At 35.4% G+C, this 25,981-nt stretch overlaps 1 protein-coding gene across 2 annotated transcripts; it reads right to left on the bottom strand.

Annotated features, from left to right (window-relative positions):
• Positions 1–106: 106 nt before the first annotated feature.
• LOC103718710 (ubinuclein-1-like) lies at positions 107–24,848 on the bottom strand. Of its 2 annotated transcripts, XM_008807638.6 has the most exons (13): positions 24,346–24,848; positions 21,599–21,682; positions 21,353–21,445; positions 20,060–20,136; positions 13,202–13,796; positions 6,862–6,961; positions 6,634–6,743; positions 4,999–5,085; positions 4,493–4,618; positions 4,125–4,250; positions 3,704–3,751; positions 3,129–3,230; positions 107–763 (listed from the first exon to the last, which is right to left on the bottom strand). In XM_008807638.6, exons 1-13 carry the CDS (start codon positions 24,652–24,654, stop codon positions 272–274), a joined length of 2,349 nt encoding a protein of 782 aa, XP_008805860.4. In that variant the 5' UTR covers positions 24,655–24,848; the 3' UTR covers positions 107–271. The 2 variants fall into 2 exon arrangements, with proteins under 2 accessions (XP_008805860.4, XP_008805861.4); XM_008807639.6 differs by lacking the exon at positions 21,599–21,682 and having other exon boundaries at positions 24,346–24,839.
• Positions 24,849–25,981: the final 1,133 nt, after the last annotated feature.

The following is a 25,981-nucleotide window of genomic DNA, read 5'->3' as shown; positions in this document are numbered from 1 at the left end:
ACCACAGCAGCAGCATAACTAGGCAAACCCTACAATAGATAGTAGCCGATGATCTTGTATACTGGTTAGAAGCAAAATAAAGAAGCCCATAGGTCTCATGTTAATATTGGGAAGGCAATCGGCATTACATTAAATGATTGCTCAGAAAAGAACTGGCTGGAAGGGGAACATGAAGACCATCTTTCTGTTTGATGATCGTGGGTGCAAAACAAAAGAAAACAACTAAACTCATAATTAACATGTAATTCTGTAATGCTATGATGAATCAGAATCAGCTTGCATGGTCAGAACCTGGAACTCCAGGTAGTGGGATAACCGGTTTAGGCTGCTGACTAACATTTGTGTCATCTGTAAGCTTTTGAGATTTGTGGCTTTCCTTGGTATGCTGCGAAGGAACTTTACGTGGATGAACATGGATGTACCCCAACTCTGATTCTGACTTCCTCTTCATCTTTTTTTTCATATCAACAACAGCTTTGCTGCCATCCTCAAGGATCATGCTCATGCTACCTCCTCTAACCTTGTCAGGATTTTTCAATCCATGCTGCTGTCCAGAATCACTTGAAGGTGGAGTAGGATCAGTAATTCTGCCTAATAAAGCAGGCGGTTGATTGGATACCAACTTGCCCGGAGAAATGAGAACTGCTCCAATAGAATCAGTAACTGGTCTCTCCTGTCCAGCCCATACTTGAGCAGCTGGATTAGTCTCTACCCTAACTGCCGCAGCCAACTTTTTCCTCTTGATCCTCTCCTCATCACGAACCTGAAGTTACATCAAAGAGAACATTTGAAGATGACATTTCATGCACACAAAAGTGGCAAGCAGCAAAGCAAATCACAACAATTTTTTTAATCATTAAAAAAAAGGATACAAATAAGAAGAAGTGATCAAATAACATTCTCTAATCCATATTACACCAACTTTCACTAATTTAGTGCCTCATTGCTACTAATCAGAGATCAAGACTTCCAAGAAAAAGCATATTTTGAGCCCCCCCCCCCAACCATCCTGACTCCTAAAGAAGGGGAAAATGCTTTATCTGTGCAGAGATACTTCAATGGTCACGCACGAGAGTCCTAAGTTAAATACTTTACAGTTTCCTACTTATGAAAATGGGAAATGATCAAATCTAAAGTTGCAAACAATGTTTATTTTTAAAAATACATTCAAAAGCTACCTAAACCAAGCGGAATAGATGAAAAGGATTCATGCAGCCAACCACAACTAGCTTGGGATTAAGGCTTAGTTGAGTTGAGTTTACATTCAAAAGTCAAATGGGTTGAAGGGTCACTAGGTTGGGTTGAGTACCGGATCAAGGTTTCATGTGTTTCCCTATCCTGACCCAACCAACCCAACCCATTGCCACCCTACTACAACCATGTATGCAATGACTCTATTTAGGAGTGCATGAAAGGAGGCCACCTCCTGCTACGTCATGATGATAGTCATGAAGGACGGTGCAATGACAATGGCACCCAAGAGGCTCTCGTTTCCAACTCCACCTCTGAAAGGCCACTTTGTGTCAGACAATGTGGAAGGGCTGGCGAACTGCCAATGGTATGCACAGTTGGTGTTGCCATCTAACACCTTTTGAGGGAGAGATGGCGAATGAGGGTTTACTTGGAGGACAAGGAAATGGGAGAGGAAGGAGAAGAGGGAAGGTATTGGGTTAGCATTTGCATTAGGGAGAATAATGAGAAAAGAAAGAAGAAAGAAGAGATTGGAGGAGGGGGGGGGGGGGGGGGTCAAGCTAGGTTTAGATATTTCTTTTTGAAAGAAATTATAAATGTATTATATTTTAACAAAAAGCATAAATAAGGGTATCATATGTACTAAATTCCCGACCCACCAGTAGATTAGGCTGGACCCGACTTGTGAACACAACAGTCAACACGTCAGGTTAGGCAAGTTGAAGTGGGTTGCATAAATAAGTTGGGGTTGTTTTTTCCACCCCTACTAATTCCAATATGTGTATGATGGAATCATGTAGACACCAACACATGAGCTGAGTACTAATAAATTATAGAGCTCACTTTGCATGAGTAAGAAACCAAGAATTAAAGCACTCCAGGACAAATAACATTTTATCTGTAAAGTATATAAGTTGAACATTATTGTATTTAACTGTATTAATCATTTTTTCTTACCAGATATTTTTCCTGTTTATAATACCTCAGAAGTTCCATGTCTTCATTATTTACATGCATGATGATCACTATGTTGTGACTTAATTAATGGGTAGGCGCAACTACCATTTTATATACATGAATTTCTAGGTGGCACTAATTTTCATCCTCCACAGCCATATTATGCTTTGTTTGCTTGCTAACGAAACGTAAATAATATGAAAATAATAAAAATAAAATACAAGAACTTTTTTGCTTAGTTGGTTATAATGAGAAATCTGCAGGTGAAGAATATGACTTGTAATTAGCATGATCTCGTTGGCTTATTCCAATCAAGATAGTTATTTAAATGGGGCAAAAGATTTTGGACTTCTTTAAGAGACCTGTTTTCCTTATATTTTTTATATTTATATTTTTTTCCATTTAACCTCATTTGATCGCCAAGCATTAGAAGAGGAACATCTAGAGTTTCTCTCCTCTTCCCTAGGAACCAAACTTAGAACCTAGCCAATGACTCAAACTTGACTTTATCTCATGCAAAGAAAGGTCTTGTCTTTCTACTTTAACATACAATTTGCCAATCACTTTTTTCAACATCAGTTTTCTATCAAAAATGTTTCATAACCTTCATAAAATCATTAATGAATCTCAACTTCACCGGCACAGATACAAGACATTGCCAATTACAAGAAGAAGATTTCAGCCTATAATGCAACTTGCAGCAGACGATTTATGCCATTTACACTAGAAAAAACAGTGATATGTAAGATCTCGAAGTGATAATACATAAGTACTCCACCAAATAAAAATATTAATTCTTTAAAGCAAATGACAGTGTGATTGAGATGATAGGGGTCTGAAGCAATTCATTTATGCATCACTAGCATTATAGGTCAGAAAGAACTCATAGTTGTACGGAAATTAATGCAATATAAGAGGTCAGTTTCATGGAACAAGAGAGAGTCATACGCATAAGAAAAAAAAAAGGGGGAAATGAAGACCTTATGCGGCCTGTATAACACCCTCTTTCGCTCCTTCGATCTGTATATAGCATCTTTAATTCCAACATTATCCATATAACCATGGGGCCACAACTCTGCGAGCTGGAATCCAGGAAAAAGCATGGGTCAAAAGTAAAAACATAAGCCATATCAAAAGACTGCATCAGGAGATATAAATGAGGGAAATGCAATATTTTCACTAGCAGAAACTTAAAAAAATGCAAGAATGGACATGCTACCAGAAAATAGTAACAAACAATTAAGAAGTGACAGTTACGCCAGCAACCATCCACAATTTCTAGAAACAAGAAAAACAAAAATGCAATCAAAACAAAAATAAAGCAAGAAATTTAATGCTTGAAGTAAACAAAATTAGTCAGCTCATTATCAAAATTAGTCATATAGAACTACAAAAAAAAAAAAAACTTATAATGTATAAAATCTTAACAATTTTTCCATAAGAGCAATTATGTCTAAATTTAAGTATTTGAATGATCAATAATTACAACATGGTTGGATCTCAGACAGAATTATACAAGAAAATGTTTAAAATATAAATATAGGATTAGACCTACCTCAACATATAGCTTCCTGCTTTGAGGGCCCTTATCTTCATCCATCCCCTGAAATGAAATATAGTTTAGAAAGTGATGTGATGGACTGTAAAATCAATTTTAGTTTGGAGGCTAGAAATGAAACAAAATGATGATAAGAAATAACTAATGAAATATGAGTTACTTTAAACTGGCCAACAAAAGGCAGGGTTTTCTTTTTTTCCGAATTAAGATAGGACCATGGAACATAGGAGAACCCTTCATGACACATTCCAATCACTTCAATTAACCTAAGAAAGGTTTTAGGACGCAGCATAGTATCTAGTCTCCAAAACACTCTCCTCTTGAATATACCTCACTCTTTCCCTCTTTTCTTTTCGAGATAAACCCCACAGCAAAAAAAAAACAAGAAGAAAAAAATCAATTGCAGATAACTTTGTACCTCAACATATAAATCATAGAGATCACAGATCTTGTCTTCCAGTGCAGAATCCATGCTATATTTTCCTTTTAGAGCTCTTCTTTCATCATTATTGATAACTTCCTGGAAATCATCAGCTGAAGCATCCTGTGGCTCAGCCCCATGTTGAAGAAATAAGAATTTAGATATCGAGGGTAATAACCAAAATAAAGTAGTACATGTTAAGTTCAACTTCCTAAACATAAAATTTAAGATATGAATTCAACTTCGGAGATGCATGCTGTTTGTTATATATCATCTAAAAGTAATGTTCTTATAAAATTATCGAAAATTATGTTTGTTTTCACAAGAGCACATGATGCTTCCATTTTGATTATCTATGCGCTTACCTTAGATTTCATGTTTGAGACACGTGCTCTGATCATTTCATGAACTTCTTTTTTAACTTGTTGGAATCTATCAGCTTTCTGTTGTTTTGCCGAAAGACCTAATTCAACCATCTCCTTCATGTTCCTCTGTAATACAATTTAATATATTAGTATATAGAAAATTTTATACAGAATGAGACTATGATATCCTACTGCAATATGCCTAAATATATATCAAACAATAAAACCAAAAAAGCTTACTGAAAAATATATGGTATTCTCATTTATTATTTGGAGAAATATAAGTGCACACAGGAAAACAGATCTGTGCGGTCATCCTGCTGAAAGGATGTCATTTTTGAAATGCATGAAAACGGGCAAAAAGATAAGTTTCAAAAGTATTTTCTAAGTGAGATAATAAAAGCAGGAAATTTGTATCATATTTCACTGACTACATCTGGCATTAGCTTTTCTAAATATGACATAATTCACTGAATACAGTGGGGATTAGCTTTTCCAAATATTACCTTCAATGTTTTCCGTTGCACCAAGTGACCAAGAATCCCCATAAGACGATCAATTAAATCATCTTCTGAAACTTTACCTTGGCTTGCCTACAATAACATTGAAATATAGTTCATTATAAAAGCCAAAAGACATCTCGAAAGTAAAATTTATGGGATTTTTCCAAATGACAGAAAACAACGATAAGAACATAGCAAGAAAAAATTCATATAGTCTACCCTAAACTTCTGCGTGGACCCTATTTTTTAATATTAGAATGTGGAGGGGCCACCAAAGGTTTCTGAGAGGCGGATACCTAAAGGGCTAGGGTATTAAAGTTAACTCCCCGATGATCTAGGTTCCAGACAACATAGACAATATCATTTCTAAGATGACAGCAACATAGTTGTGCATATCACTACCAACCTATGTAGGTACTATCAAATGCAGATTGACGCAATTTGGCATGCGGTCAGACTGCATATATTGCTAAACCTACACAATTGATAAACTGCAATTAGTTGGATTCAGTTTCCATTATACCTCTGCCAGATTTCCCTTACTTTGTTTGAACTTCTGGTCATTGGTTTTTGATAAAAAATCAATATAATAACAGATCATATAATAACAAGTTTGTGACCAGCTTTATCAGCAATTGGTATTTTTTTTTTAATATGAACTAAGATGACAGATTTGCTTAGATCAGTCAGAAATCATATTTGACTGACAAAAACAGGGTCCAACTTCCTTTCATAAAGAAGCAGATGTATTCTGTATGCACTTAACTTGAGTTGTTAAATCATATTGGAATATGCTAGTTACATATCTTTTGCAAGTTATTTGTATCTTCCAACTGTGCTGCGTGCCAAGTGCCGACATACTGGTGCAAAATTCAGTGCCAATCATATACTGCCATTGGCACAACACACGTGCTTCAATCTTTGCAACTCCCATAGAACCTCTCAATGCAGATGGTTGTTGTGTATAACATGCCCCCAAAGAAAAGAAGGAACGGGCGATCATATGTGAAGAAGATATCGTCAGCACAATCCAAGGACGTTGCATTCACAGTTCTTAAGCCAAATCACAGTGCTGAATTACATTATCAGCCCAATGTACCACCACAACCAGTTCATTAGTTATGAAGTTGATAAAATCATGCAACAATAGACAATATGACCAGAATTGCATCAATATTGGTATCAATCATGGAGCCCCCCCCCCCCCTCTCTCTCCAACCAGCAGAAAAAAACAAAAAAATGTTTCCATAGAGAATATCCACGTCATCCCCTGCAGCTGAAAATTTTCTGAGATGATTGCTGCTAACATTAGTCAGACTGTTTTAAGACACAACAGAATCTCCTTAGAAAGCCATATATTTTCCAAACAACGAAGCCACTTGGCCTTAATGCTTATTGGAAGCCTCAAGTGTGCAAGATGAAACTGATCATGAAATACTTCCAGATAATTATTAAATATCATTCATGCAGATACGTGATACGATGGGTAAATCATTAAAGGCTTGAATTTGATCTCTAAGATAGATCATGGAGTTAAAAATATAAAAGATCATGACAGCATGGGAAAATGTTTTCATTATATATAACACTACTAAAAGCATTAGCAGGAGACAAGGAATGAGATTAATTAGCAATTACCGATAATCTTGCAACTTTAGCAAGCTTCTGTTTTACTTCCTGAGGAAGCCTCCTTTTAACTCCTTGAGATGAAGGATCCATTTCCTGAACATCAATACTTGGTGGTCTGGCTGTAGGAAAAATTTTAAAGTTTAAACAATAACAACAAGAGCTCAATTACTTCCAATGGTATTCCATAAGGAAAATCTTCAACAGAAAGTACTACAGTTTGGAATCATCAGGACTTACACACTGCAACTATCTTTTCCAGGTCTCGAATGGCTCGTTCAAGTGTTGTCCCTTTCGGTCTAACAGTGGAGCCTTCTTTCACCCTTCTGAATGTTGGTTGCTGCAAGACATCAAAAATAAAGTAACCACCCAAAAGACAGATCATGCTATATAAGAAAGAACCTGGTGTGCTCAGCAAGTGATATATCATCTAATTCAACTGCATTACCAGGCATTGAACAAGATGCCGTTAGCGAACAACATCTGCGATCTATTGTTTTGCAGAAACTAGGGTAAAAGGATTTTACTGTTTTCAAAAATAATGCCATAAGTAGTGCTACATGAGAGCTAAGCTGCTAGTGGCAAAGGTGAGCAGCAAGGTGCTTGAAACAGCAAACAGGTGTACAACATCTCCCAGGTGCTGGGCTCTACCAGATCACCCTCCACTTGGATTTTCTCAGTAAACTGAAAGGGGTTTCTTTCAAGTTTAAAAGCATAGTTGTTCAATCAACAGGCCATCCTCCACAAACAGAAACAAGGAGGTAAATAGTTTCAAAGCAATATACCTTTACTAGATGAAAAAATAATTTATCTTAGAGATTAATAGCTTGAACTTATCAATCTATATGTAAAAGATAGAAAAAGAATTAGCAATCAATTCAATTTAGTGAATAAACATGTAAAAATAAGAATGGAGGAAACAAAGTAAAGAAGTCCAAGAAATATCTTTTAGACTTGGAATATCATATTTAACTTGTAGAAGTATAAAATTTATAATACTTAGGGATCAATCTCAGCATATAATCATAGTGTACATAGAGAATGAATGTAGCTGGTGAAGTTCAGGATCAGTTATTTTCTTTCATGTAATCTAATATAAGTAAAAGAGATTGCAAAATGTTGTTTAGATATTAAATGGTAGCAAGACTTTTGGTCAATGTAGGCCGAACCGGATTGAACCACCCGGCTTGGCCTGTACCAAACCGAACCGCCCGGTTCAGCTCGTACCAAGCTAACCCAGTGGGGAACTGGCTTAGTTCGCCCATTAAAAATGATTTCGGTTCTGAACCGGCTGGAACCGTTCGAAACCGGTCGGTTCTATTCGAAGGTGCAAACCGTTCGGTTGCACCAAGTCGACCCAGTTCGAAACTGGGCCTCTTCTCCTTAGCTTTTCTTGTTGAAAGGAAGCCTTCCTAACACCTCCTCTGCTTCGTTTAGGCTTAAGACGCCTAAACAACTCCTCCTTCACCCCAATTTGCGACCGATTCAACGCAATTGAAGGAAGATCCAAGCCTAAATAAGGTGTGCTTCCTCTCCCTTATCTCATTCCCTCTATTTTTATTTTTTTGGCTTGAAAAAATAGCTCAAAATTTGCAAAATAAGAAGAGATCATGCCAAAAATTTTGATTTGGGTTTGAATTTATTATATGTTGTAGATCTATAGATGATCTACACAATAATATTAAAATTTTTAATTTTCAGATTATATAATTTTAAAAAATTAAAAATATATTTTTAAATTGAAAAAAAATAAAATATATATAAATAAAATTCAGAAAAAATATAAAATCCAAAACATATTAGGGGCATGCAAGCTACTCTCCATCAAAATTTGGTGTCTATTTGTTCAAGTTTTAATACGATCATGCGCATAGTGGCCTAGGCCTAAATTTGAAAAAAATTGAGAAATAAGTAGCCTTTGATGCATGCCCACAGGCCTAAAAAAATATATGTAGCATTTCATTATTGGGTTGTACAAAGATCTGAGCTGAAATTAATTTTTTAAAATATTTATATTTAAAAATTATTTTTAAATTTAAAAAAAATTTAAAATATATAATTAATACCAAAAATTATGAAAAATTAGTGGTGCATATTACATAATTTAGAAGTATTTTCTGAGGTAAAAAAACATATTTTTTGAATTTATTATATTTAAACATATTTTCTAAATTTAAAAATTATTAAAAATATATAAATACATAAATAAATATGAAAAATTAGTATTATGCATTAGATAAATCAAATGTACTTTCGACAGTAAAAAAATATCTTCATCGTAACTTAATTTTACTATTTTTTAATAATTGATAAACTGACGTACTTGATAAACCTGCAAGAATGGAATCATCAAAGAAAAAGGAGCTAGAGCGTGACATTAATTGAGATCATGGACAAATGCTCTCGAGCTAGCACCATTGAAAGTGCAACTGATACAACACAGAGTTCAAAGAACGAGTAACCAGATTGAAGCAGCACTTAGCTGGTGGTTCTCCTGACGTATCTGTTCGAAAAGGTCCACGGAAGATTCGGTAGCTGATGAAAAAATATTTTTCTAATTTCAGAGCAATGAAGGAAAGAATTTTCAAGAAAAAAGAGATGGACCACCGAACTGCAGAGCCATCATCAGATACATTTATAACCATACATGGGTCCTTTCACTAATGAGGAGGTATGCAAAGGAAGAGATCTTGATACTAGAAGTCACACCGTTTGCTACCAAATACGTTGCAATTGATAGCCTTCTTAAGAGGAAAGCAGCCCTACGTCAGATGTTTGTCAATCCTGAGTGGCAGAAAAGTAGATATGTGAGGGCTGGCACTGAAGGAAGCATTGTCGAGGACTTAGTGACAAGACATATTCTGGCAGAGGGCCACTACGATATTAAAGGCTATCAAACCATTGTATAAAATGCTTCAAATCGTAGACAGCGAGAGGAAACCCAAATGGGCTTCTTGTATCATATTATGGAAAGAAAAAAGACTCAGATCAAGGAGGCAGATCCGACGTATGCCCAGGAGTACATCGACATCGTTGAGCAGCGATAGGACTATCAGATGGATAGAAACTTGCATCTAGCACGTAAGCAAGAAAATTGAAAATTAGAGTGCTCATGTACTTGTACAATTTTACTAGAACAATAACGAACTCTATTTGCAGCATACTACCTGAATCCGAGGTTTCAATACACCGTATCTGAAATCGATATAGATGACAAACTTCTGGCCACTCTGCGAAATGTGATTTACAAGATAGAGCTTAATCCAAAAGTTGCAGTCCTATATCAAAAAGAGGTAAGTTAACTTAAGTGACATGTATAAGTTAACTGGTATCTTCAATTATTAACATATTACAACATGGTTCTTTTTTACAGACCAAAATATTTAGAAAAGGCACTAACAGTTTTGGAGTCTCGGTAGCTGTCCATGTAAATTACACATCAGGAGGATATTTACCTAGCGTTAGATGGTTACTAATATAATACTATCTTATATGTAATTTTATTCAATATTTTTGCAACATGAGGACATTTTGGTTTGTCCGCAAAAAATCTAAAGTAGCTAGCTATGAGCTCTCCCAGACAGTTTCCTCGAGTAGCTGTCAGCACAACTAGTTCACCTTTGCCCTTATCCACAGCAAGTAGAGAAACCGTTTGACACAGAAATGCCTCATCCACAAACTGAGATTGAAACTGAAGTGAATTCGAGAGAAAGTGGAGCTAAAGTACAGAGATTCGATCCATAATGCTTTCTTTGATGATGAGGATGATCCTATGATCGGGTGGCTTGTGGGCCGGCAGTAGGAACTGGAGCTTGATAAGCGAGGATTGCCTCCACGACCGGCCAGTTTCGTAGCTAATGAGACTAGGATCGATGCAGGGCAATGAGCAGAAAAATATTCCACGCATCCTTCTAGCTGATCAGCCACAGCCACAGAAGAGCCGGTCACCATATGACTCCTTGTCCGAGACATCCTCTTGGAGATATGATCGAGAGATGCTTAAACAAGACCACCATGCTACCCGATCGACTCGGTCAAAAGGGCGATATACATCCTCCCAACATAGCCAGACAAAGAGGAGCACCAAGAGTAAGCAAGCAGAGAGTGGCATGAAAGATAAGCAGGCAACGAGTGGCACGAAGGATAAATAGGCAATAAATGGCACGAAGGATAAGTAGGCAACGAATGGCACGAAGGGTAAGTAGGCAACGAATGGCACGAAGGGTAAGTAAGCAACGAGTGGCACGAAGGATAAAGAAGATAGCCGCCCAGTACATCAAAAAAGAAAAACAAAAGGCACCCACAACTCCAATGAAGAGTATAGAGGAGCCAGTTTACTCATATTCAGAGACTAGAAGCAACAATTCTGATGGTCAAGGATCTACTGGCCAGAGGGAGTGGACATGAGACTGCTATTTATGGAACAGCCGCAGGATGGTCTTCAATTCATCGATGAATCTCAGTTTATGCATGCTACACAGAATAGAGACCACGGTGCACAATCTGATGGAACTTACGAGGATCCGATTCCATATAACAGACGGGCTCCCCAACATCATTCAAGAGGATACGATGTAGCTGCAGATGATCTCACATATGGAGTAGAATCCATAGGCGTATCAGATTTCGAGTCCTACATTGAATCCTATCACCCACAGCTACAGACAGCCTATAACCCAAACGGATACGGATATAAATATGGTGCGTCTGAGACATCTTCCGGTAGCTACTATCCTACGCAGCTCGAAGCATCTTATGAGTCGGATTTTGCTGTCAACTTATTCGGATGGGCTCCTTCACAACCGTTTTATCAGCCAGCTTATTAGTCAAAGAATACCTCAGAGCTAGAGCTTCAGCGAGAAATCCAAGAGTGCTTATAATTCGGAGCATGATCCTTATTAGATGAATATACAAGACTACAACGCTGCTTAGTTAGAGGGGTGGTCTGATGTGCCTTCTGATTATGCTAATAATTTGGATATCTACGAGAGACATCGCCACTCAAAAAGATTTTAGATATCGATATGTATGTTGTACTTTAAATATATATGTAATTGATTATATTATTTTATATTTTTTACCTCACTACTTAATTTAAGTATATTTCATAATGCTTATTCTAGCATGCAACATCTTACTAATCTTTTTGTGTTTTATATCATTTTGAAATAACAAGATGTATCATTTAGGTTAAACCAGAATCATAGAAACATCAAAAAATATTAAAAAATATCAAATTGGACTTAAAATTACTGAAAAGTTTAAAAAGATTGATTACCAAGTAATTAAACTTAAAAAACTCAAAAAAAGGGCATGCCGGTGCCGGTACCGTACCGGCATGCCCAAGTGTACCGTATATCGCTACGGTACCGAACTAGTACCATACCGATACCGTATTGATCCATCCGCCGACCGGTATGGATCCCGGTACTGATACCATACCAATCCGTTTGCCAACCGATACGGATCCTAATATTCGTTCGACGAACCTTACTTTTGGTAGACTTCTATAAGACTTAAACAACAGTAGTGAAACTGTCCAATATAAAATGGATCAAAATGTCAAGCATTTAAGACAATTCAGGCATGTAAGAACAATTTTGCATAAATGGAAATATTGGGATCAATGCATAATAAGCTGGAAGTTACAATTCAACAATAATAGGAAGTTCAAGAGTTTCCCCGGCCTACCCAAAGAATAGAAAGATGATGAAGGAGCACCCACTTGTGTAGCACTTACGGAGATCATGAGAAATCAAGATAGGAATGATTTTTATATGATGATAAATCTGGCACATCACAAACCATGGACGTCCAGAACTCCAAACATTCTTCTTTATCATTATATAAATACAACTAAAACAACTTAGAGAGGTAGGTCTTTTATTTTTAATGACACAACACTGCAAAAAGTTTAGTGCTGAACCATTTGTTCTGAGAATGCCAGAGCGAATTTCTATAAAGCTGATAAGATTGGGAGATTTGAAACTAAAAGCACAAAAATCAACTATCATTCTAGTTCTTAGATCTGTAGCTAAGCAGAAACACTGATACCCATCCTCGAGGGTATCTGATGAAGAAAAACTCCTACCATTCAGTTACATCATCCTACCAAGAATGCAACTTTCAAAATAATAAAATTGTAGGAATTTCTAACATGATTGATAACAGACACATTACTGGAAAAATCAACTGATTCTGCAGCACTTAGCAGCATTCTAACAGGATTTAATGCTTAGGACATCATAAACTGTGTCCCAAGTTATAAATGGTTATAGATGGTAGGGCCCTTTAGCTACATCAGGGAAAATTGTCAGAGAGGTCCAAGCTGAAAAGACAGCCCATGGAAACTTGTGCCGAAGAACTGTAAGCCATTTATATATGTAAAGTTAAGAGCAGCAAGTACAACACCAACAAGTCGATAAAAAGTTTTGAACAAGAGGTCATAGCAAGAATAATTGTTTACAAAGAAATTTGAGGAAGAAAGTATTAGTCAAGCAGAGAAAACAGAAAAAAATCATGTTGCAGAAAACAAATAATGGCGTGAATTCTAAAATATCTAGCTATTCCAAGTGCTTACCACTGCTTGCATAGGAAATTCACAAGTTCCATGTTTCTCCTTGCGCCGTATTTTAGCTGATAATTCTTCAATCTCACCATTCAGCAATCTCCTAGATTGAAATTCAACCTGAGAAGAAACACCTTTGTCCTGAGATGCCTGATACATGGGATCCAAAGAGTTGCCCGTTCCTCTTGATTTATGAACAAGGTCATCAGATGGTATCACAACAGCTTTATGTTTATCAAAATCCTTTGATTCCAAGGGTAATGATGGGACATCCTTATTTGGTACTTTCACAGATGGAGGATTTTCCAAATGCAAGGTGAGATCAGAAGACCTTTTTTTGTAGGCTCCTGCAGGGGCATTTAATATTTTTTTTACAGGTTTACTTTCCTCATAATAATGTTCGAAATATGGAAGAGCCAGAACATCAGCAGTGCTTGATAATTTCTTCCCCACCAACGGTGCATTCCTTGCTGCAGCCTTGATTCGCATATTACCCATCTTTACAGATTCATTGGGACCATGTTGATGATCCCTTTTCCTGTAAACTTTTGTTGAATCTTTTCTTCTCCTTTTCTTTGGTGCCACACTAAATGATGCCATAGGCTCACTGATATAAAAAGAAAACAGTGTATAAAGATGTCTTCTTCATTATTATTTATCAAACTAATATCACTGAAAGGCATGCATTGTCTGCTATTGTCACTCGAGAAATGGTAAGTGCCAAAATTAGATCTTGTTAATTTATATGACCCCGAAATTTCAGAGACTACATTTATAGGTACCTATAGTTGTTGGCACAAGATTGAAGTTTTTAATCAAGACATCAACAAATGTCATACAAAAGTATTTAATTAAACCCCTGAACATATTTATGCTACAACAAATTAATGTTAAAGGAATGCAGCTTTAATTAAGACTGCTGATATTAGCAATAAATCAAATGTCCCATTAATGTCCTCATTGGAAAGAAAGAAGGTCCATTTCATTTTGAAGGCAATTTACAAGCTTACAGCATCGATCTTCCTAAAAGGAGTTCTCTTAGCATGTGTCATGCGAGCTAATATGCAGGATATTTAATAGTAATTGTCTCCTAATCTCGGCAAGTGCATCATAGGTGCCACTTAAGGTTTTCATCTTGGCCAAGATCTCGGTTTGTATCAGTATTGGGCATTCACGGACACAATATACAAGAAACCTCAGACCTTACAATCCCAGCTGATAGAAACTGAGATATTCGAAGACATCAACCATTACGATATCATCATATCAGCCAACATTTTCCAATGTCTTTTACTTCTTCAAATAGATTATTTAATTAATAAATCTCAAAAATAATGCTTCAAAATATTTGCTAATATCGGTTTTACTATATCAGCCAAGATTCTGATATCCTGAATCTAACATATTGATCAAAATCAAAAAAAATCTTAGTCTTCAATTCTTCCCTACTTTCAATCTCAGCTGAAATAAAAATGAGATCTTAATTCACTTGATCTTAATCACCAATCGAGATGACCTATATCTTAGCTTCTTAGAAACCTCTCCATTACCACAGAAAAATACTATGAGTAAAGACAAATAAGGTAATCAAAGGGCGGGCCATGGTGCAACGATAAGGTTGCTCCATTGTGGCCTGGGTATCATGAGTTTGAATCACGGAAACAACCATACGAGCATAAGGTTGCATACATTTAACTCTCCCTAGATCCTACTATGGCAAGCCTCGTACACTAGGTGATACCGCTTGGATCGATTTGCACTCCAAAGAAACTGGGAGAAAAGACAAGAACAATTTCTTTGCAAAGGAGGAAGATATCTTTCATTCAAAGCTTGGATGCCTCCTCATTACAATTCATGACTATTTATAGGCAAGTCATGGGTAACATGAAAAGACAAAAGAAAATGAAAGGTCAAGAGTCACCTTGATATGGGTAACTCACGCAATAAAAGACATTAAAGCCAAAACCAAATTCTCTTAGAGAATTAGATAATTTAAAAGGTCAAAAGACATATGCCTCTTAAAATACCTATAACTATCCAACCATAACTCTGATTTTAATGTTCTTGGGCTTATTGGAAAGAAGAGAAAGAGACCTGAAACTTTCATCTTAATAACTTTTCCAAATCCGGCCACTTAATATCCTAAAAATGACATGCAAATTGTATGGCGTCCATGCACCTGCACATCCACCTGCATCACTAGGACACCCTTTAAAAATAAACAAGGTGATTAGGTAATTGATATAACAAGAATGTCCACATAATTCATACATAGGCAACACCAAGGTACCTGGGTGACCGCTAGTAGACAAACAGGCCTCGGAATGCCTGGAAGACCCATCGATAAACATGTGCATATTTGCAAGCACATACATATACCTATACATACATCTATACATGTTTTTATACCTACATACACATATCTCCGAATAGCTAGCTAGCTAGCTAGCTAGATGCATAGATAGACAAACAAACAGGTAGATAGATGAACATATACAAAATTATGTAAGTACATGGCAAAAATAAATGGGTGTTTTGCATGTACACCTTCCCAAATGTGCAAAAATGCATGAATAGCCTCGTAAAGTTACTATTTTCATGTATACCCTCATAAAATACTTGTTTTGCATGCATACCCTTCTTTTTCTTTCTTTTTATATATGTACCTATACCATCTAATGCTGTTAAAAAATAAACAGTTTAAATTTAAAATGATTGAAATACCCTTATAGAGAGACATGCAAAAAAAAACTTTATAAGGTGAGAAAATTCATGCAATTTTGCATATTTAGGAGGAAATACACTTAAAAAATACAATAAAAATAATCAAAATCCAATAAAGATAATTCAATTGTTCTTAATAAAAAACGGTCACAAAAAAATATTAATATTATCATGTCGCATGATCTCATGTTAATATCAACTCTTATAGAATAAATCATGTTGCATTTACAAAATTCTCGCTCCAATAAACAAACAACTCAACATTTTCAAATCACTAACAATATTTTACTAATCTAAGCATCTATAATTAATTTAAGTTTGATATGCTTTAGTCTTTTAACATAATGAAGAATATATAGATATCACGGACTCGATAATGATAATTATGTCAAAATCATATGGAGAATAGTATTACCAAAATGATCGCCTAATATTACAACTTGACCGAGTTAAGATCTTAAATAAAGAAAGTTGACAAGGGGACTTGGCCTTTTTCTGACTTGTTGATCCAACTGAATCATAAAAGATTTGGTAAGTCTCAACCAAGTTTTGATCTTTTTTTAGTGAATTTTTCGAATGTATAACCTTCTAAATATGAGACATTATATGAATATCCTCGCAAAGTTACTATTTGCATGTATATCCTTATATAATTTTTTTTTTTGCATATCTACCCATAAGGGTATTTCAATCATTTTAATTTTAAGCTGTTTATTTTTTAACACCGTTAGATGGCATGGGTACATATGCAAAAAAAAAAGAAAATATACATGCAAAATAAGTATTTTATAAGGATATACATGCAAATAGTAATTTTACGAGGGTATTCATACAATTTTGTATATTCAGGTGGCTATGCATGCCAAAAAAAACCCTAAATAAATAAACATACACATAACATATGAAAACAAATGTAAGGTGATTATGGCCATGAAGCACTTGGAACAGAAGGGAAGCAAGTCCAAGTTTGCCTAAAAACTTCTCCAATACTAATTAACAAGGTGCAACCTTAAGTAACCCAACTGCCTCTTTCAAGAAATGCATGCTGCACACTCTACTTTTAAGAACAAAAATTCAAGTATTACAAGCACAGATAAGTTTCTTCACTGAATGCAGGCAGAGAAAATTTCCTAACCTCAGGGAAGAAGCAGAAGGAAACAAAAAGAAAATGCAGCACGGTGACATCTTACATGAATTCAAAGAAGAAAACCCAATATCTATGATCTGTTCCATCTGGTAAAGAGAAACAAGGAGTCTTCTTTCCCAAGTCCAAAGACAACCAATAAAAAATCAAATACTGCAACCATATAAAGAGCATAATTTTATTTTTTTTAATTTCTAACAAATCAAATAAAATGACCCTACTATGGAGGACATGAAGCTTGGAAAAAAAACAGTAGCTATTACATCTTTGCTGATTTGTGCAGAAAACAAATGATTAGGAGGTTCAAGGGTGATATCATGATGCACCAAAGTTGAAGATATTTGTTGTCGCTGATGTTGTAGAATACAGGAGCTGAAGGAAATGGCTACAGACATCCATAGATAGACCAGATAGGTAATGATTCATCAAGATTTCAGTATAGTAGTCTACCAAATTTCATGAGATTCTATGTAGAATCTGATTAAAGGATTGACATTTATTTTCTTCTAGAGGAGGGATCCTGCAAGTCTATTTCTCATAACCGTTCTGAGACAACATAGAAATTATATGCATTATATAGCTAGGGGCATGCTCGTAATCATCTGAGTGAAATAAAGCAGTAAGATTTTAAAAGCAAGCAAGCTAGCTAGCTGGAGTCTTAACTGGATCAGGAGTCATCAACAGGCATACTATTTACAGGCAACCTCCATAGGCTACTTTTGGAGAGATTTCTGGGCAATTTCCTAGTCATCAACAAACCTCAGAAGAAATTGCCCTAAGCGTATGCTTGGTCGTTCTGAAAAAAGTGGAAAGGAAAAACGAAAAGGAAAAGGTTTTCCAGGAAAAAGGAAAAAAATCTAGCTACTTTTGGAGAGCTTTCTGGGCAATTTCCTAGTCGTCAACAAACCTCAGAAGAAATTGCCCAAAGGGTATGCTTGGTTGTTCTGAAAAAAGTGGAAAGGAAAAACGGAAAGGAAAAGGTTTTCCAGGAAAAAGGAAAAAAATCTAGCCAAATTTGGAAAATTCATCTCTATAATATCTTGGTTTTCCTACAATCTGAATGGTCAGGAAACCGATTTTTTCCAAATCTTTAGTTTTCCAAAGCCTTTTCCAAATCTTACAAGCTGTTTAAAGTATTCTCATGCTAGGCATTGTGATTGTTATCTATCTTCTTTTTTTCTTATTTCAAAACAGTATTCATCTTCAAACTCCCCATGGCAGAAATGGTTGTGATTTCTTAAGTGGTTAGAAGTTAACAAGCTTATAAATTGTGTGCTACTTTCCTCCTACGAACCTTGAGTTCTTGCAATAGCATGCCCTCCTTTTGTCTTCCATTGCCACAAATACCACCTTGGTTTAAGGGGAGCAGCCTCAAAGCTTTTCATCTAACGCTCTTTTTGGAATGAGCCTTGGAGTGGAATGGAAAAAAATATCAAGTAGCATGCATTTGTAATACTCTATCAATTGCTACATAAAACTCTAGTATCTCTTACACACTCATAAATGAGCACTGTGCAATGCATGTTAAAAGGAAAAAAAAGTAAAACATATAAATAAAAATACATTTCATAAATACTAAAAATAAAAAATAATATAGAAAAACGAGCATAGCATACCTCATTACAATACCAAAGAATATAAAATAAAAATGTTAACTAAAAATTACAAAATATGAACAAAAAGGAACAAAGAGCATAACAAAAATAAATAAAATATAATATTAATAAAATTTTGAATATTAATAATATAAAAAATAATTAATATAAAAAGAAATAAATAGTATGATAAAATTATCAATAAAATAAAATGTAACTTAAAAATATATGAATTAAAAATAAAAATATGAAGTCAAAAGAAAAGTATACATAATAAATAAAAATATAAAAATAACTAAGAAATATAAAATAACTTGTCATTATAACATTATAATGATATTTACTTAAAAACTTAACATGTAGATATATAAGATAATAGAAGGCCAAAACACTTATAAGGATCATTATTACAAAACATAGTTCTATTCCTTATTAGTGATATATTTATAAAGTTAATATAATATTGATTACATTCTAATATACAAGTAGCTAAATTAAATATTAGAAATGAATTGTTTTTCTTTTCCATGCATTCCTCATCTTGCATCCAAACAATGGAATAGAAATCATGATTCCAGTTCCCTACCTTCCATTCCTAACTTCCAGTTTCATTCAGATACCCATGTCCATTCCTTTTTCTTTCCTGCAAACCAAAAATAGCCTAAGTTCTTTTGTAAGTTTACAAACAAAAGAATTCTGACATCCAAGACTTGTGTTATAATATTGGGTTCCTCTGATAGAACCTATACGGGACTATTTTAAATCCTACACATAAATAAGAGTAAGAACTTCCTCAAATCTAACACAACTCTCATTTAAATTGCCATCTGATATATGTAAACTTTGAAGCTATTTCCAAGCAAATAAGGTCAAATTGGTGGTGGGTTACCTGTATCCATGATTATGAAGCCATTTAAAAAACAAGCAATTTGATACATGATTGAGCAATGTTCCTCAAGATACAGGATGCAGGTCTCATGCAAAGTGCCCAGGCATCAACAAGAAAAACTGATATGAGAAACTTTAATAAATTTGACATAGCAGCACAAGTATATTTTAGATGTGTATGAATGTGAAAGGACATATCTGCACAACAAATAATAAATAGGATTAAGGGATATATAATTTTATAGAATATGATAAACAGTCTGCTAGATTGAAAACTTTTATGTATAAGCACCAAAAGGAAAATATGTAATGATGGTGACTTGACAAGAAGTTCAAGTTTCGTATGTCGAAAAACTAAAAATATAACATATCCAACTAAGAATTGGACTGCAGTTTTAGGCAAAAGGAAATACCTATATTAGAAAGTCATTCTACCACTATATCAAGATTTTTTAAAAAAAAATAGCAAGCCATAGATGCAATCATAACTGCAAATGAAGAGCTCAAGAGGACACTTACACATGTTCTAACTTCCCTTTATTGACAAAATATCCATCATATTTGGTTCTCAATTTGTCAACTTGAAAATATTCATCCTGGAAGAATACCATATATAACATAAGATAGAAGGCGCATTAGCCAACAAAAAATAACCCAATCAGATTTACAAGGATAAATGTTGATTACATTAATTGTGGTCGATATATCTTGTAAATAAATTACATTAGCTATTGAAAATTGCAAGTTATTTCAATTCATCCAACTAATCAAATATTGAAGAATGCCAAAAATAGTTGCTATCGTATGCTTTATTTTGAAACCAAGAATACTAGAAAGGGAATAAGAACACAAACTAATTTGGAGCAAGCAACTGCTGGTATATATTTCAAGTTGTATAAATAAACTTATGTGTTGAGAAACAAACATTATGTGATGGCAGTTTTAAGTTGCTCTTAAACAACAGATACTTTTAGGTTCCATGTTGCATAGCAGCATATCCAAATCAAAACCTTTTGCATCCTTTTGCATTATAACTTATAAAACATAACACCCAATCTTGCCCACATAATTACACCACCTCCAGATTTGGTTCACCTCCTAATTCCTAAATGCGTCATAAATGAGTTGACTTGAGACTTTATCAGAAAAAGGAGTCTTTCAACAACCTTTCTACTGTAGAAGTAGTGGAGAGAATCAGACTGGAGCCCTTGTAAGCAAATTTTATCTATCTGAAAAATAACTATCTAGTAGAAGTATGCTATTCTTTGGTGACAAGGCTAATTGCAAGCACATTGAACAAGAACACCTATTGAATACTAGAGTTTCCAACTTCTGCATGATCTTGAATCCAAATCTCAACAAGAACAATATATATGATTTTGCCGCATGCTCTTGTGGGGAAGTTTACGTATGGATTGCAATAAACAACTATACTATCACTATGTTTCCTTAGAAAAAGGAAATAAATAAATAAATCTTTGTCCAAAGTATCTGAGATAGAGAGATACAAATATCCATCAAATTAATTTGCAGATGACTCTTCCTCAGCATTCTTTAACAACATCAGTTATGAATAAAATTGTTTATTGATATATGGCCATGAACAATGAGCAAGAAAAGAAAACTATAAATCACTTAACTGGAAATCATAGCTACGATACCATGATGAAGTCATAGAATAGTAGTGAATTGTGATAGCCAAGTTTGAAGTCCATGTATAAAGAAACACTATGTCAACATAAAGCATCGAGATTACACCATGACATAACAATAAATAATTCTATAATAAACTAAAAAGGTACATGAACTAACCAACTCGGCATCATCAATGAAAGAATCCTCAGTGTCATATTGATCATCATCAGGAGTCTCATCAAGATCCTCCTCATCACTGCTTTGTTTGCCCTGAAACCAGGAACTTCATGAGTTAATAAAGTTATCAAACACTCAGTCACAATCCAACAACATAAAACATTAAGGATTATCACGTTCAACTAATGAACTTCTAATACTATGGATATATTAGACCAAAAGATAGCTATATGGAATGCCTCATACCATGTACAGGCGTTCAATCTTCTCAATAACTGCACTAAATCGATTTGGAGGTGCTACTGCATCTTTTAGCTCATCTTCCACGGTCTGGACCCAAAGAAAAAGCCAAAGGCCCTTGTTAAATGGCAATTTAAATCAATCTACCAAATTGAGAGTGACTGCATAGACGCCTAGGGGGCCACCTAGGCACTTTATTTAGCCTGGCTACCTGGGCCATGCCCACTTTCAAACCCAGTTCTTTAACAGTTTGTTTTACCATTTTATTTCCCTATTTGCACCCCATATGGGACATGCAGGAGGGTGTGCTACCACCACACTAGAAGCAGCCATGAGCTGAGCAACCAATAGCTATAAGCAGCGGCTCCAGCACTACTGCCAGATTTATGTTTATCTTTCTTCTCAAAGTAATCCCATCTTCTCCTTCCTATGATTTTTATTCCTCTCTCTCTTCTACTCCTTTCCCTTCTTCACCTGACCTTTTCAGTTTTTTCCTGATCTTTATTCCTTTTATATTTCCCGCCTCCTCCTTCTCCTTAATGGTTAGCTGTTGGTTATGAACCTATGGCCTGTTGGCTGATGATTCCGACCCTCCTCCTGCTTCTAGCTAGATGCTGACTGCCAATATTTGTTCTACAACCCTGCTAGCTGCTATAGCGGCAGCAATGCTGCTCTTGGTCTCCTCCTTCTAGTGAACTTTAATCTTTGGACTTTAAGTGTGAAAATTAGGTTTCATGATGTCAAATTTGGTGAAAAAAGTGTGCGCGCGTGTGTGTGTGTGTGACATATGCAAATGTTTATTTAGCATATGATATTAAATGTATGCATCATAAAAGTTTGATAGGCCTTCATCCTTAGGCGGTTGCTGAAGCGCCTAAGCATGCACCTAGTCTTTACAGGAGGTCCACCACCTAGCCTTGCCTAGGCAGTTTAGCAACCTTGCTTTTTCCAATTCCCATTATCACTACTTGCAGGAGCAAAGTCAGGTACGGGAGTAGGGGATCAATTACTTTTTAGATTACAGTGAAATTTTCTTGTATATCTATAGTCTAGATCTATGTTAATTAAAGAGTTTGGCCCCCCTAGGCAAGTTGTTAGAAGCATAAAAGTGCAGATTGAGGGGGGGGGGGGAGCATTCACCTATTTATTTGATAAACCTGAGATCTGCTTAATTAATCACAAGTGTCCACCTTTATATAGAAGGATGTGATGGATTGTTAAAATATATGGAAGACAATAATAACAGCCCTTTAAATCATACAAAATTTTGGTTAGTTCTCGCAAAACAAAGAATAGAAACTGATATTATCCCCAATTTCTAAAACATCTTATTCAACACCGGATTTCAGATATTATGGAAGAAGATGAGGATGAGCAACATCAGAATTTCAAGAAAAGATTTCTTTATTTACTGATCTTTAACATTTTTAATTAAGATACTTTGATTGTGTTTTGAATTTTCTTTTCCCAACAACAACTAAATAGCGTCCATCTTCCAACCAACATATAATCAGTGACATTTTTTTCTTTCATTTTTTTGGCATATTTTATAATTTTACTGATTCTTTTCTTGGCTCATTATTTTTTTTTTATAATTTAGTTTGCTTTTTCCACCCTTCTTGCACAAGTGGTAGATAGTAATGTTTTGTACCCCATCTTGTTCACTTATTTTTGTTTTTTAGAAAAAATTCATTCCTTTATCATCGTTCAATGAGTATAATTGGTATTTTCTATTTTCAGAGTTCATGCATGAAGAGCCCCAAGATGCCAACTAGTACAAATGGTAAAGTCTTGGGGGTTAGTACCAATGACCTACGTTTGAGTCCTGCCCTCACCTGATTCTTGGCTAGGTTTTCTCCTATTCTGGTTCTCAAATAAAAACCAAGAAGAACAACCCAAGTATGTATTTATATTAATCTTTTACATCCTATCTATGCTCGTATGTATTTTTTTTTCTTGTATGTTTTATTGCCGCTTCTTTTTACATGATATCGTCATAAGAAATGTCATAACAACAGTATTTTAACATTTTTCTATGATAGTAAGATAATGTTAAGTAAAATTAATTAACATATTGAAAATATTATTCAATTCTGTATTGGACATCCCAAGTATTTATGGATCCAAATATTATGTATAATGATCCCTGTGGAGTACTAGTATTGATTTTAATTATTGATATATTTACACAATTCTAAAACGCAACTAAGAGACATGGCATAAAGGTTATCAACAGAAACTTAGTAGAAAAGAATTTATCAAAACATATCTTCTAAAAACATCTTAAGTTCCCTCCCTCAAGTAAAATCCTGGCGCCACCACTGACTACTCAACAGGTTAGGATCAATATTATGTCCTCTTCTAACAAATATGAGATGCCCAAATATGTTCGTATTCCTATTATCTACTCAATTTAACCACTCTAACATTAGCATCCCACCTCATTCTTCCCAGAGATACTAACGATAACGCTACTGAATTCAGAAGCAGACAATGATGTGAATCGCTCGATAGAAAGGCAACTTAACACAATCACAAAAAATAAGACAACTGAGGAAGTCCAAGGAAGGCACATTGTAAACACCCTGAGCCCATCTATGATCTAACTACGAGTACTCGAATCCAAAACAACAGCACAGAGAAAACAATCAGTAATCGTATAAACCCTAGAAACAGCAAAAGCAACACAAATCTCAAACAACATCAAAGCAAAAGGGACAAAGGGAATAAAATTGAAGCCAGTGAAACCCTACCGCAGCAGCCGGTCCGGCGTGGGTTCCGAAGGCCGGTTCGGCCCCACTAGGAGGAGGGAAAACATTCCTCCCCTTGCTGGAATCCCTGACCAGTCTCTTCCAGGAGACGATGGTGGTCTCCCCGGGCCGCAGCTCCACCGTGAACCGCAGCCGCTGGCTGGCTGATTCCGGAGGCGGCGGCGGCGGCGGCGCCTGCTTTGGGGGGTTGGAGGAGGAGGCGAGGGGCGCCGGGGCGGAGGGGAGGGGGGAGGAGGAGGAGGAGGAAGCCCTAACGCCGGCGGTCGCGGCGTCGCCCTTGTCCTCTTCCATGGTCGCAGCGTGGGGAGCGAGGATTGGCTTCTAGGGCATCTGAGATTGGGGGAGTTCTTCTTCTCTCTTTCGCTCGCTCGAGCGCTCGGACGACACGGAGACACCCCTTGCGCGGGACTCTCCAGATGCCCGGACCTTCACCGTACGTCAAACACCCCTTGCAACTTTTCTTTATTTCCCCAAATAGTTGTTGAAGCCTTGAACTAGTGGATTTATTAAAAAAATATTTAAAAATTTTCGCGTACAGTCCTATGTGGGACTTTTCACAGGATTGGTTTTTATCACCTCAAAAGGCGACAAATAATGCAATTTATCCCGTACTACCATGCAAGAATTATGCAATTTAATAACCTGTTGACCTAATATTATCAAATAGGTACCGCAACAATGGTGATGGTGGTATACTTGAAATTTGATATGTTAGAAATTAATGCCATGTCTTTTTCTTTTTAGCGGCAATCTTGTAGAGATAATGAAAATCATACTTCCACATTTCTTTCTTATAGAAAATAACTAAATATAGAATGAATAATATTAAAAAAATTCAAACAAATAAGATAAGTATATTATTGTACGTTAGTTGATCACTAAATTTTTTAATTTCTTCTTATGTAATGATGGTCAAACTATCAATTTCATTAATTAAGGGTTTGACTAATGGGTAACAGGAAAATAAAGGAGGCACTCCTAATAACCAATTATAGGAATGAATATTAAACCCCTAGATCATGAATAGTTGACCTACAGAGACTTTGGAAAGTAAAATAAGATAAAATAGGTAATCAAAATTTAGAAAGAAAATGGAGAAAATTATAATTTGTCCTATAAGCTATGATGGTTTTCATCCCAGGAAATAAATAATGCAATTTATCCCATAAAACAATATAAGAAACGTGCAATTCAACAAGCTTTTTATATTTTAAAATATTTGTACAAAAATATTTTGGAATATAAAGAACTACATCAAAGTGTACAAAGTATAAACCTTTTGTTTAATTATCAATAAATAATCATTATTTAATAATTTGTTAAACAAGTCTACAAGATCAACAAATAGTACAGATTATTAATTCGGATACCCCATCCTAAAGTTTAGCTGCATGTTACAAGTTGTGTGGTTTTGCCTTTTTTAGATGAAAAGTTTACTTATGTTGCACACTTCAAGCAAAATAGGTTAATTATAAAATATCTTGATAATTATTACCGACAAACTTTTCAAGTTGAGATCAAGTATTAAAGTGAAAGTCGCCACTATATTTTCTTTTATTTTTCTATGGATAGAAGTCATTGCTGCTTATTGATAAGTGCCATGGATTGCAAAAACTTA

This window comes from Phoenix dactylifera, chromosome 11 (genome assembly GCF_051530095.1).
Source record: "Phoenix dactylifera cultivar Ajwa chromosome 11, Ajwa_hap1_PhDact_Kaust_v1.1, whole genome shotgun sequence".
Lineage (NCBI taxonomy): Eukaryota > Viridiplantae > Streptophyta > Magnoliopsida > Arecales > Arecaceae > Phoenix > Phoenix dactylifera.
The sequence above is the reverse complement of the archived record's forward strand: the minus strand, read 5'-3'. Positions and strand labels throughout refer to the sequence as shown.

Coding starts and splice junctions, on each gene's coding strand:
- LOC103718710 (XM_008807638.6), bottom strand. CDS start 24,654: ATGGAAGAGGACAAGGGCGACGCCGCGACCGCCGGCGTTAGGGCTTCC. Junction 4,619..4,998: donor TGCAACGGAAAACATTGAAG/GTAATATTTGGA, acceptor ATTGTATTACAG/AGGAACATGAAGGAGATGGT. Junction 4,251..4,492: donor TCTCAAACATGAAATCTAAG/GTAAGCGCATAG, acceptor GCTGAGCCACAG/GATGCTTCAGCTGATGATTT.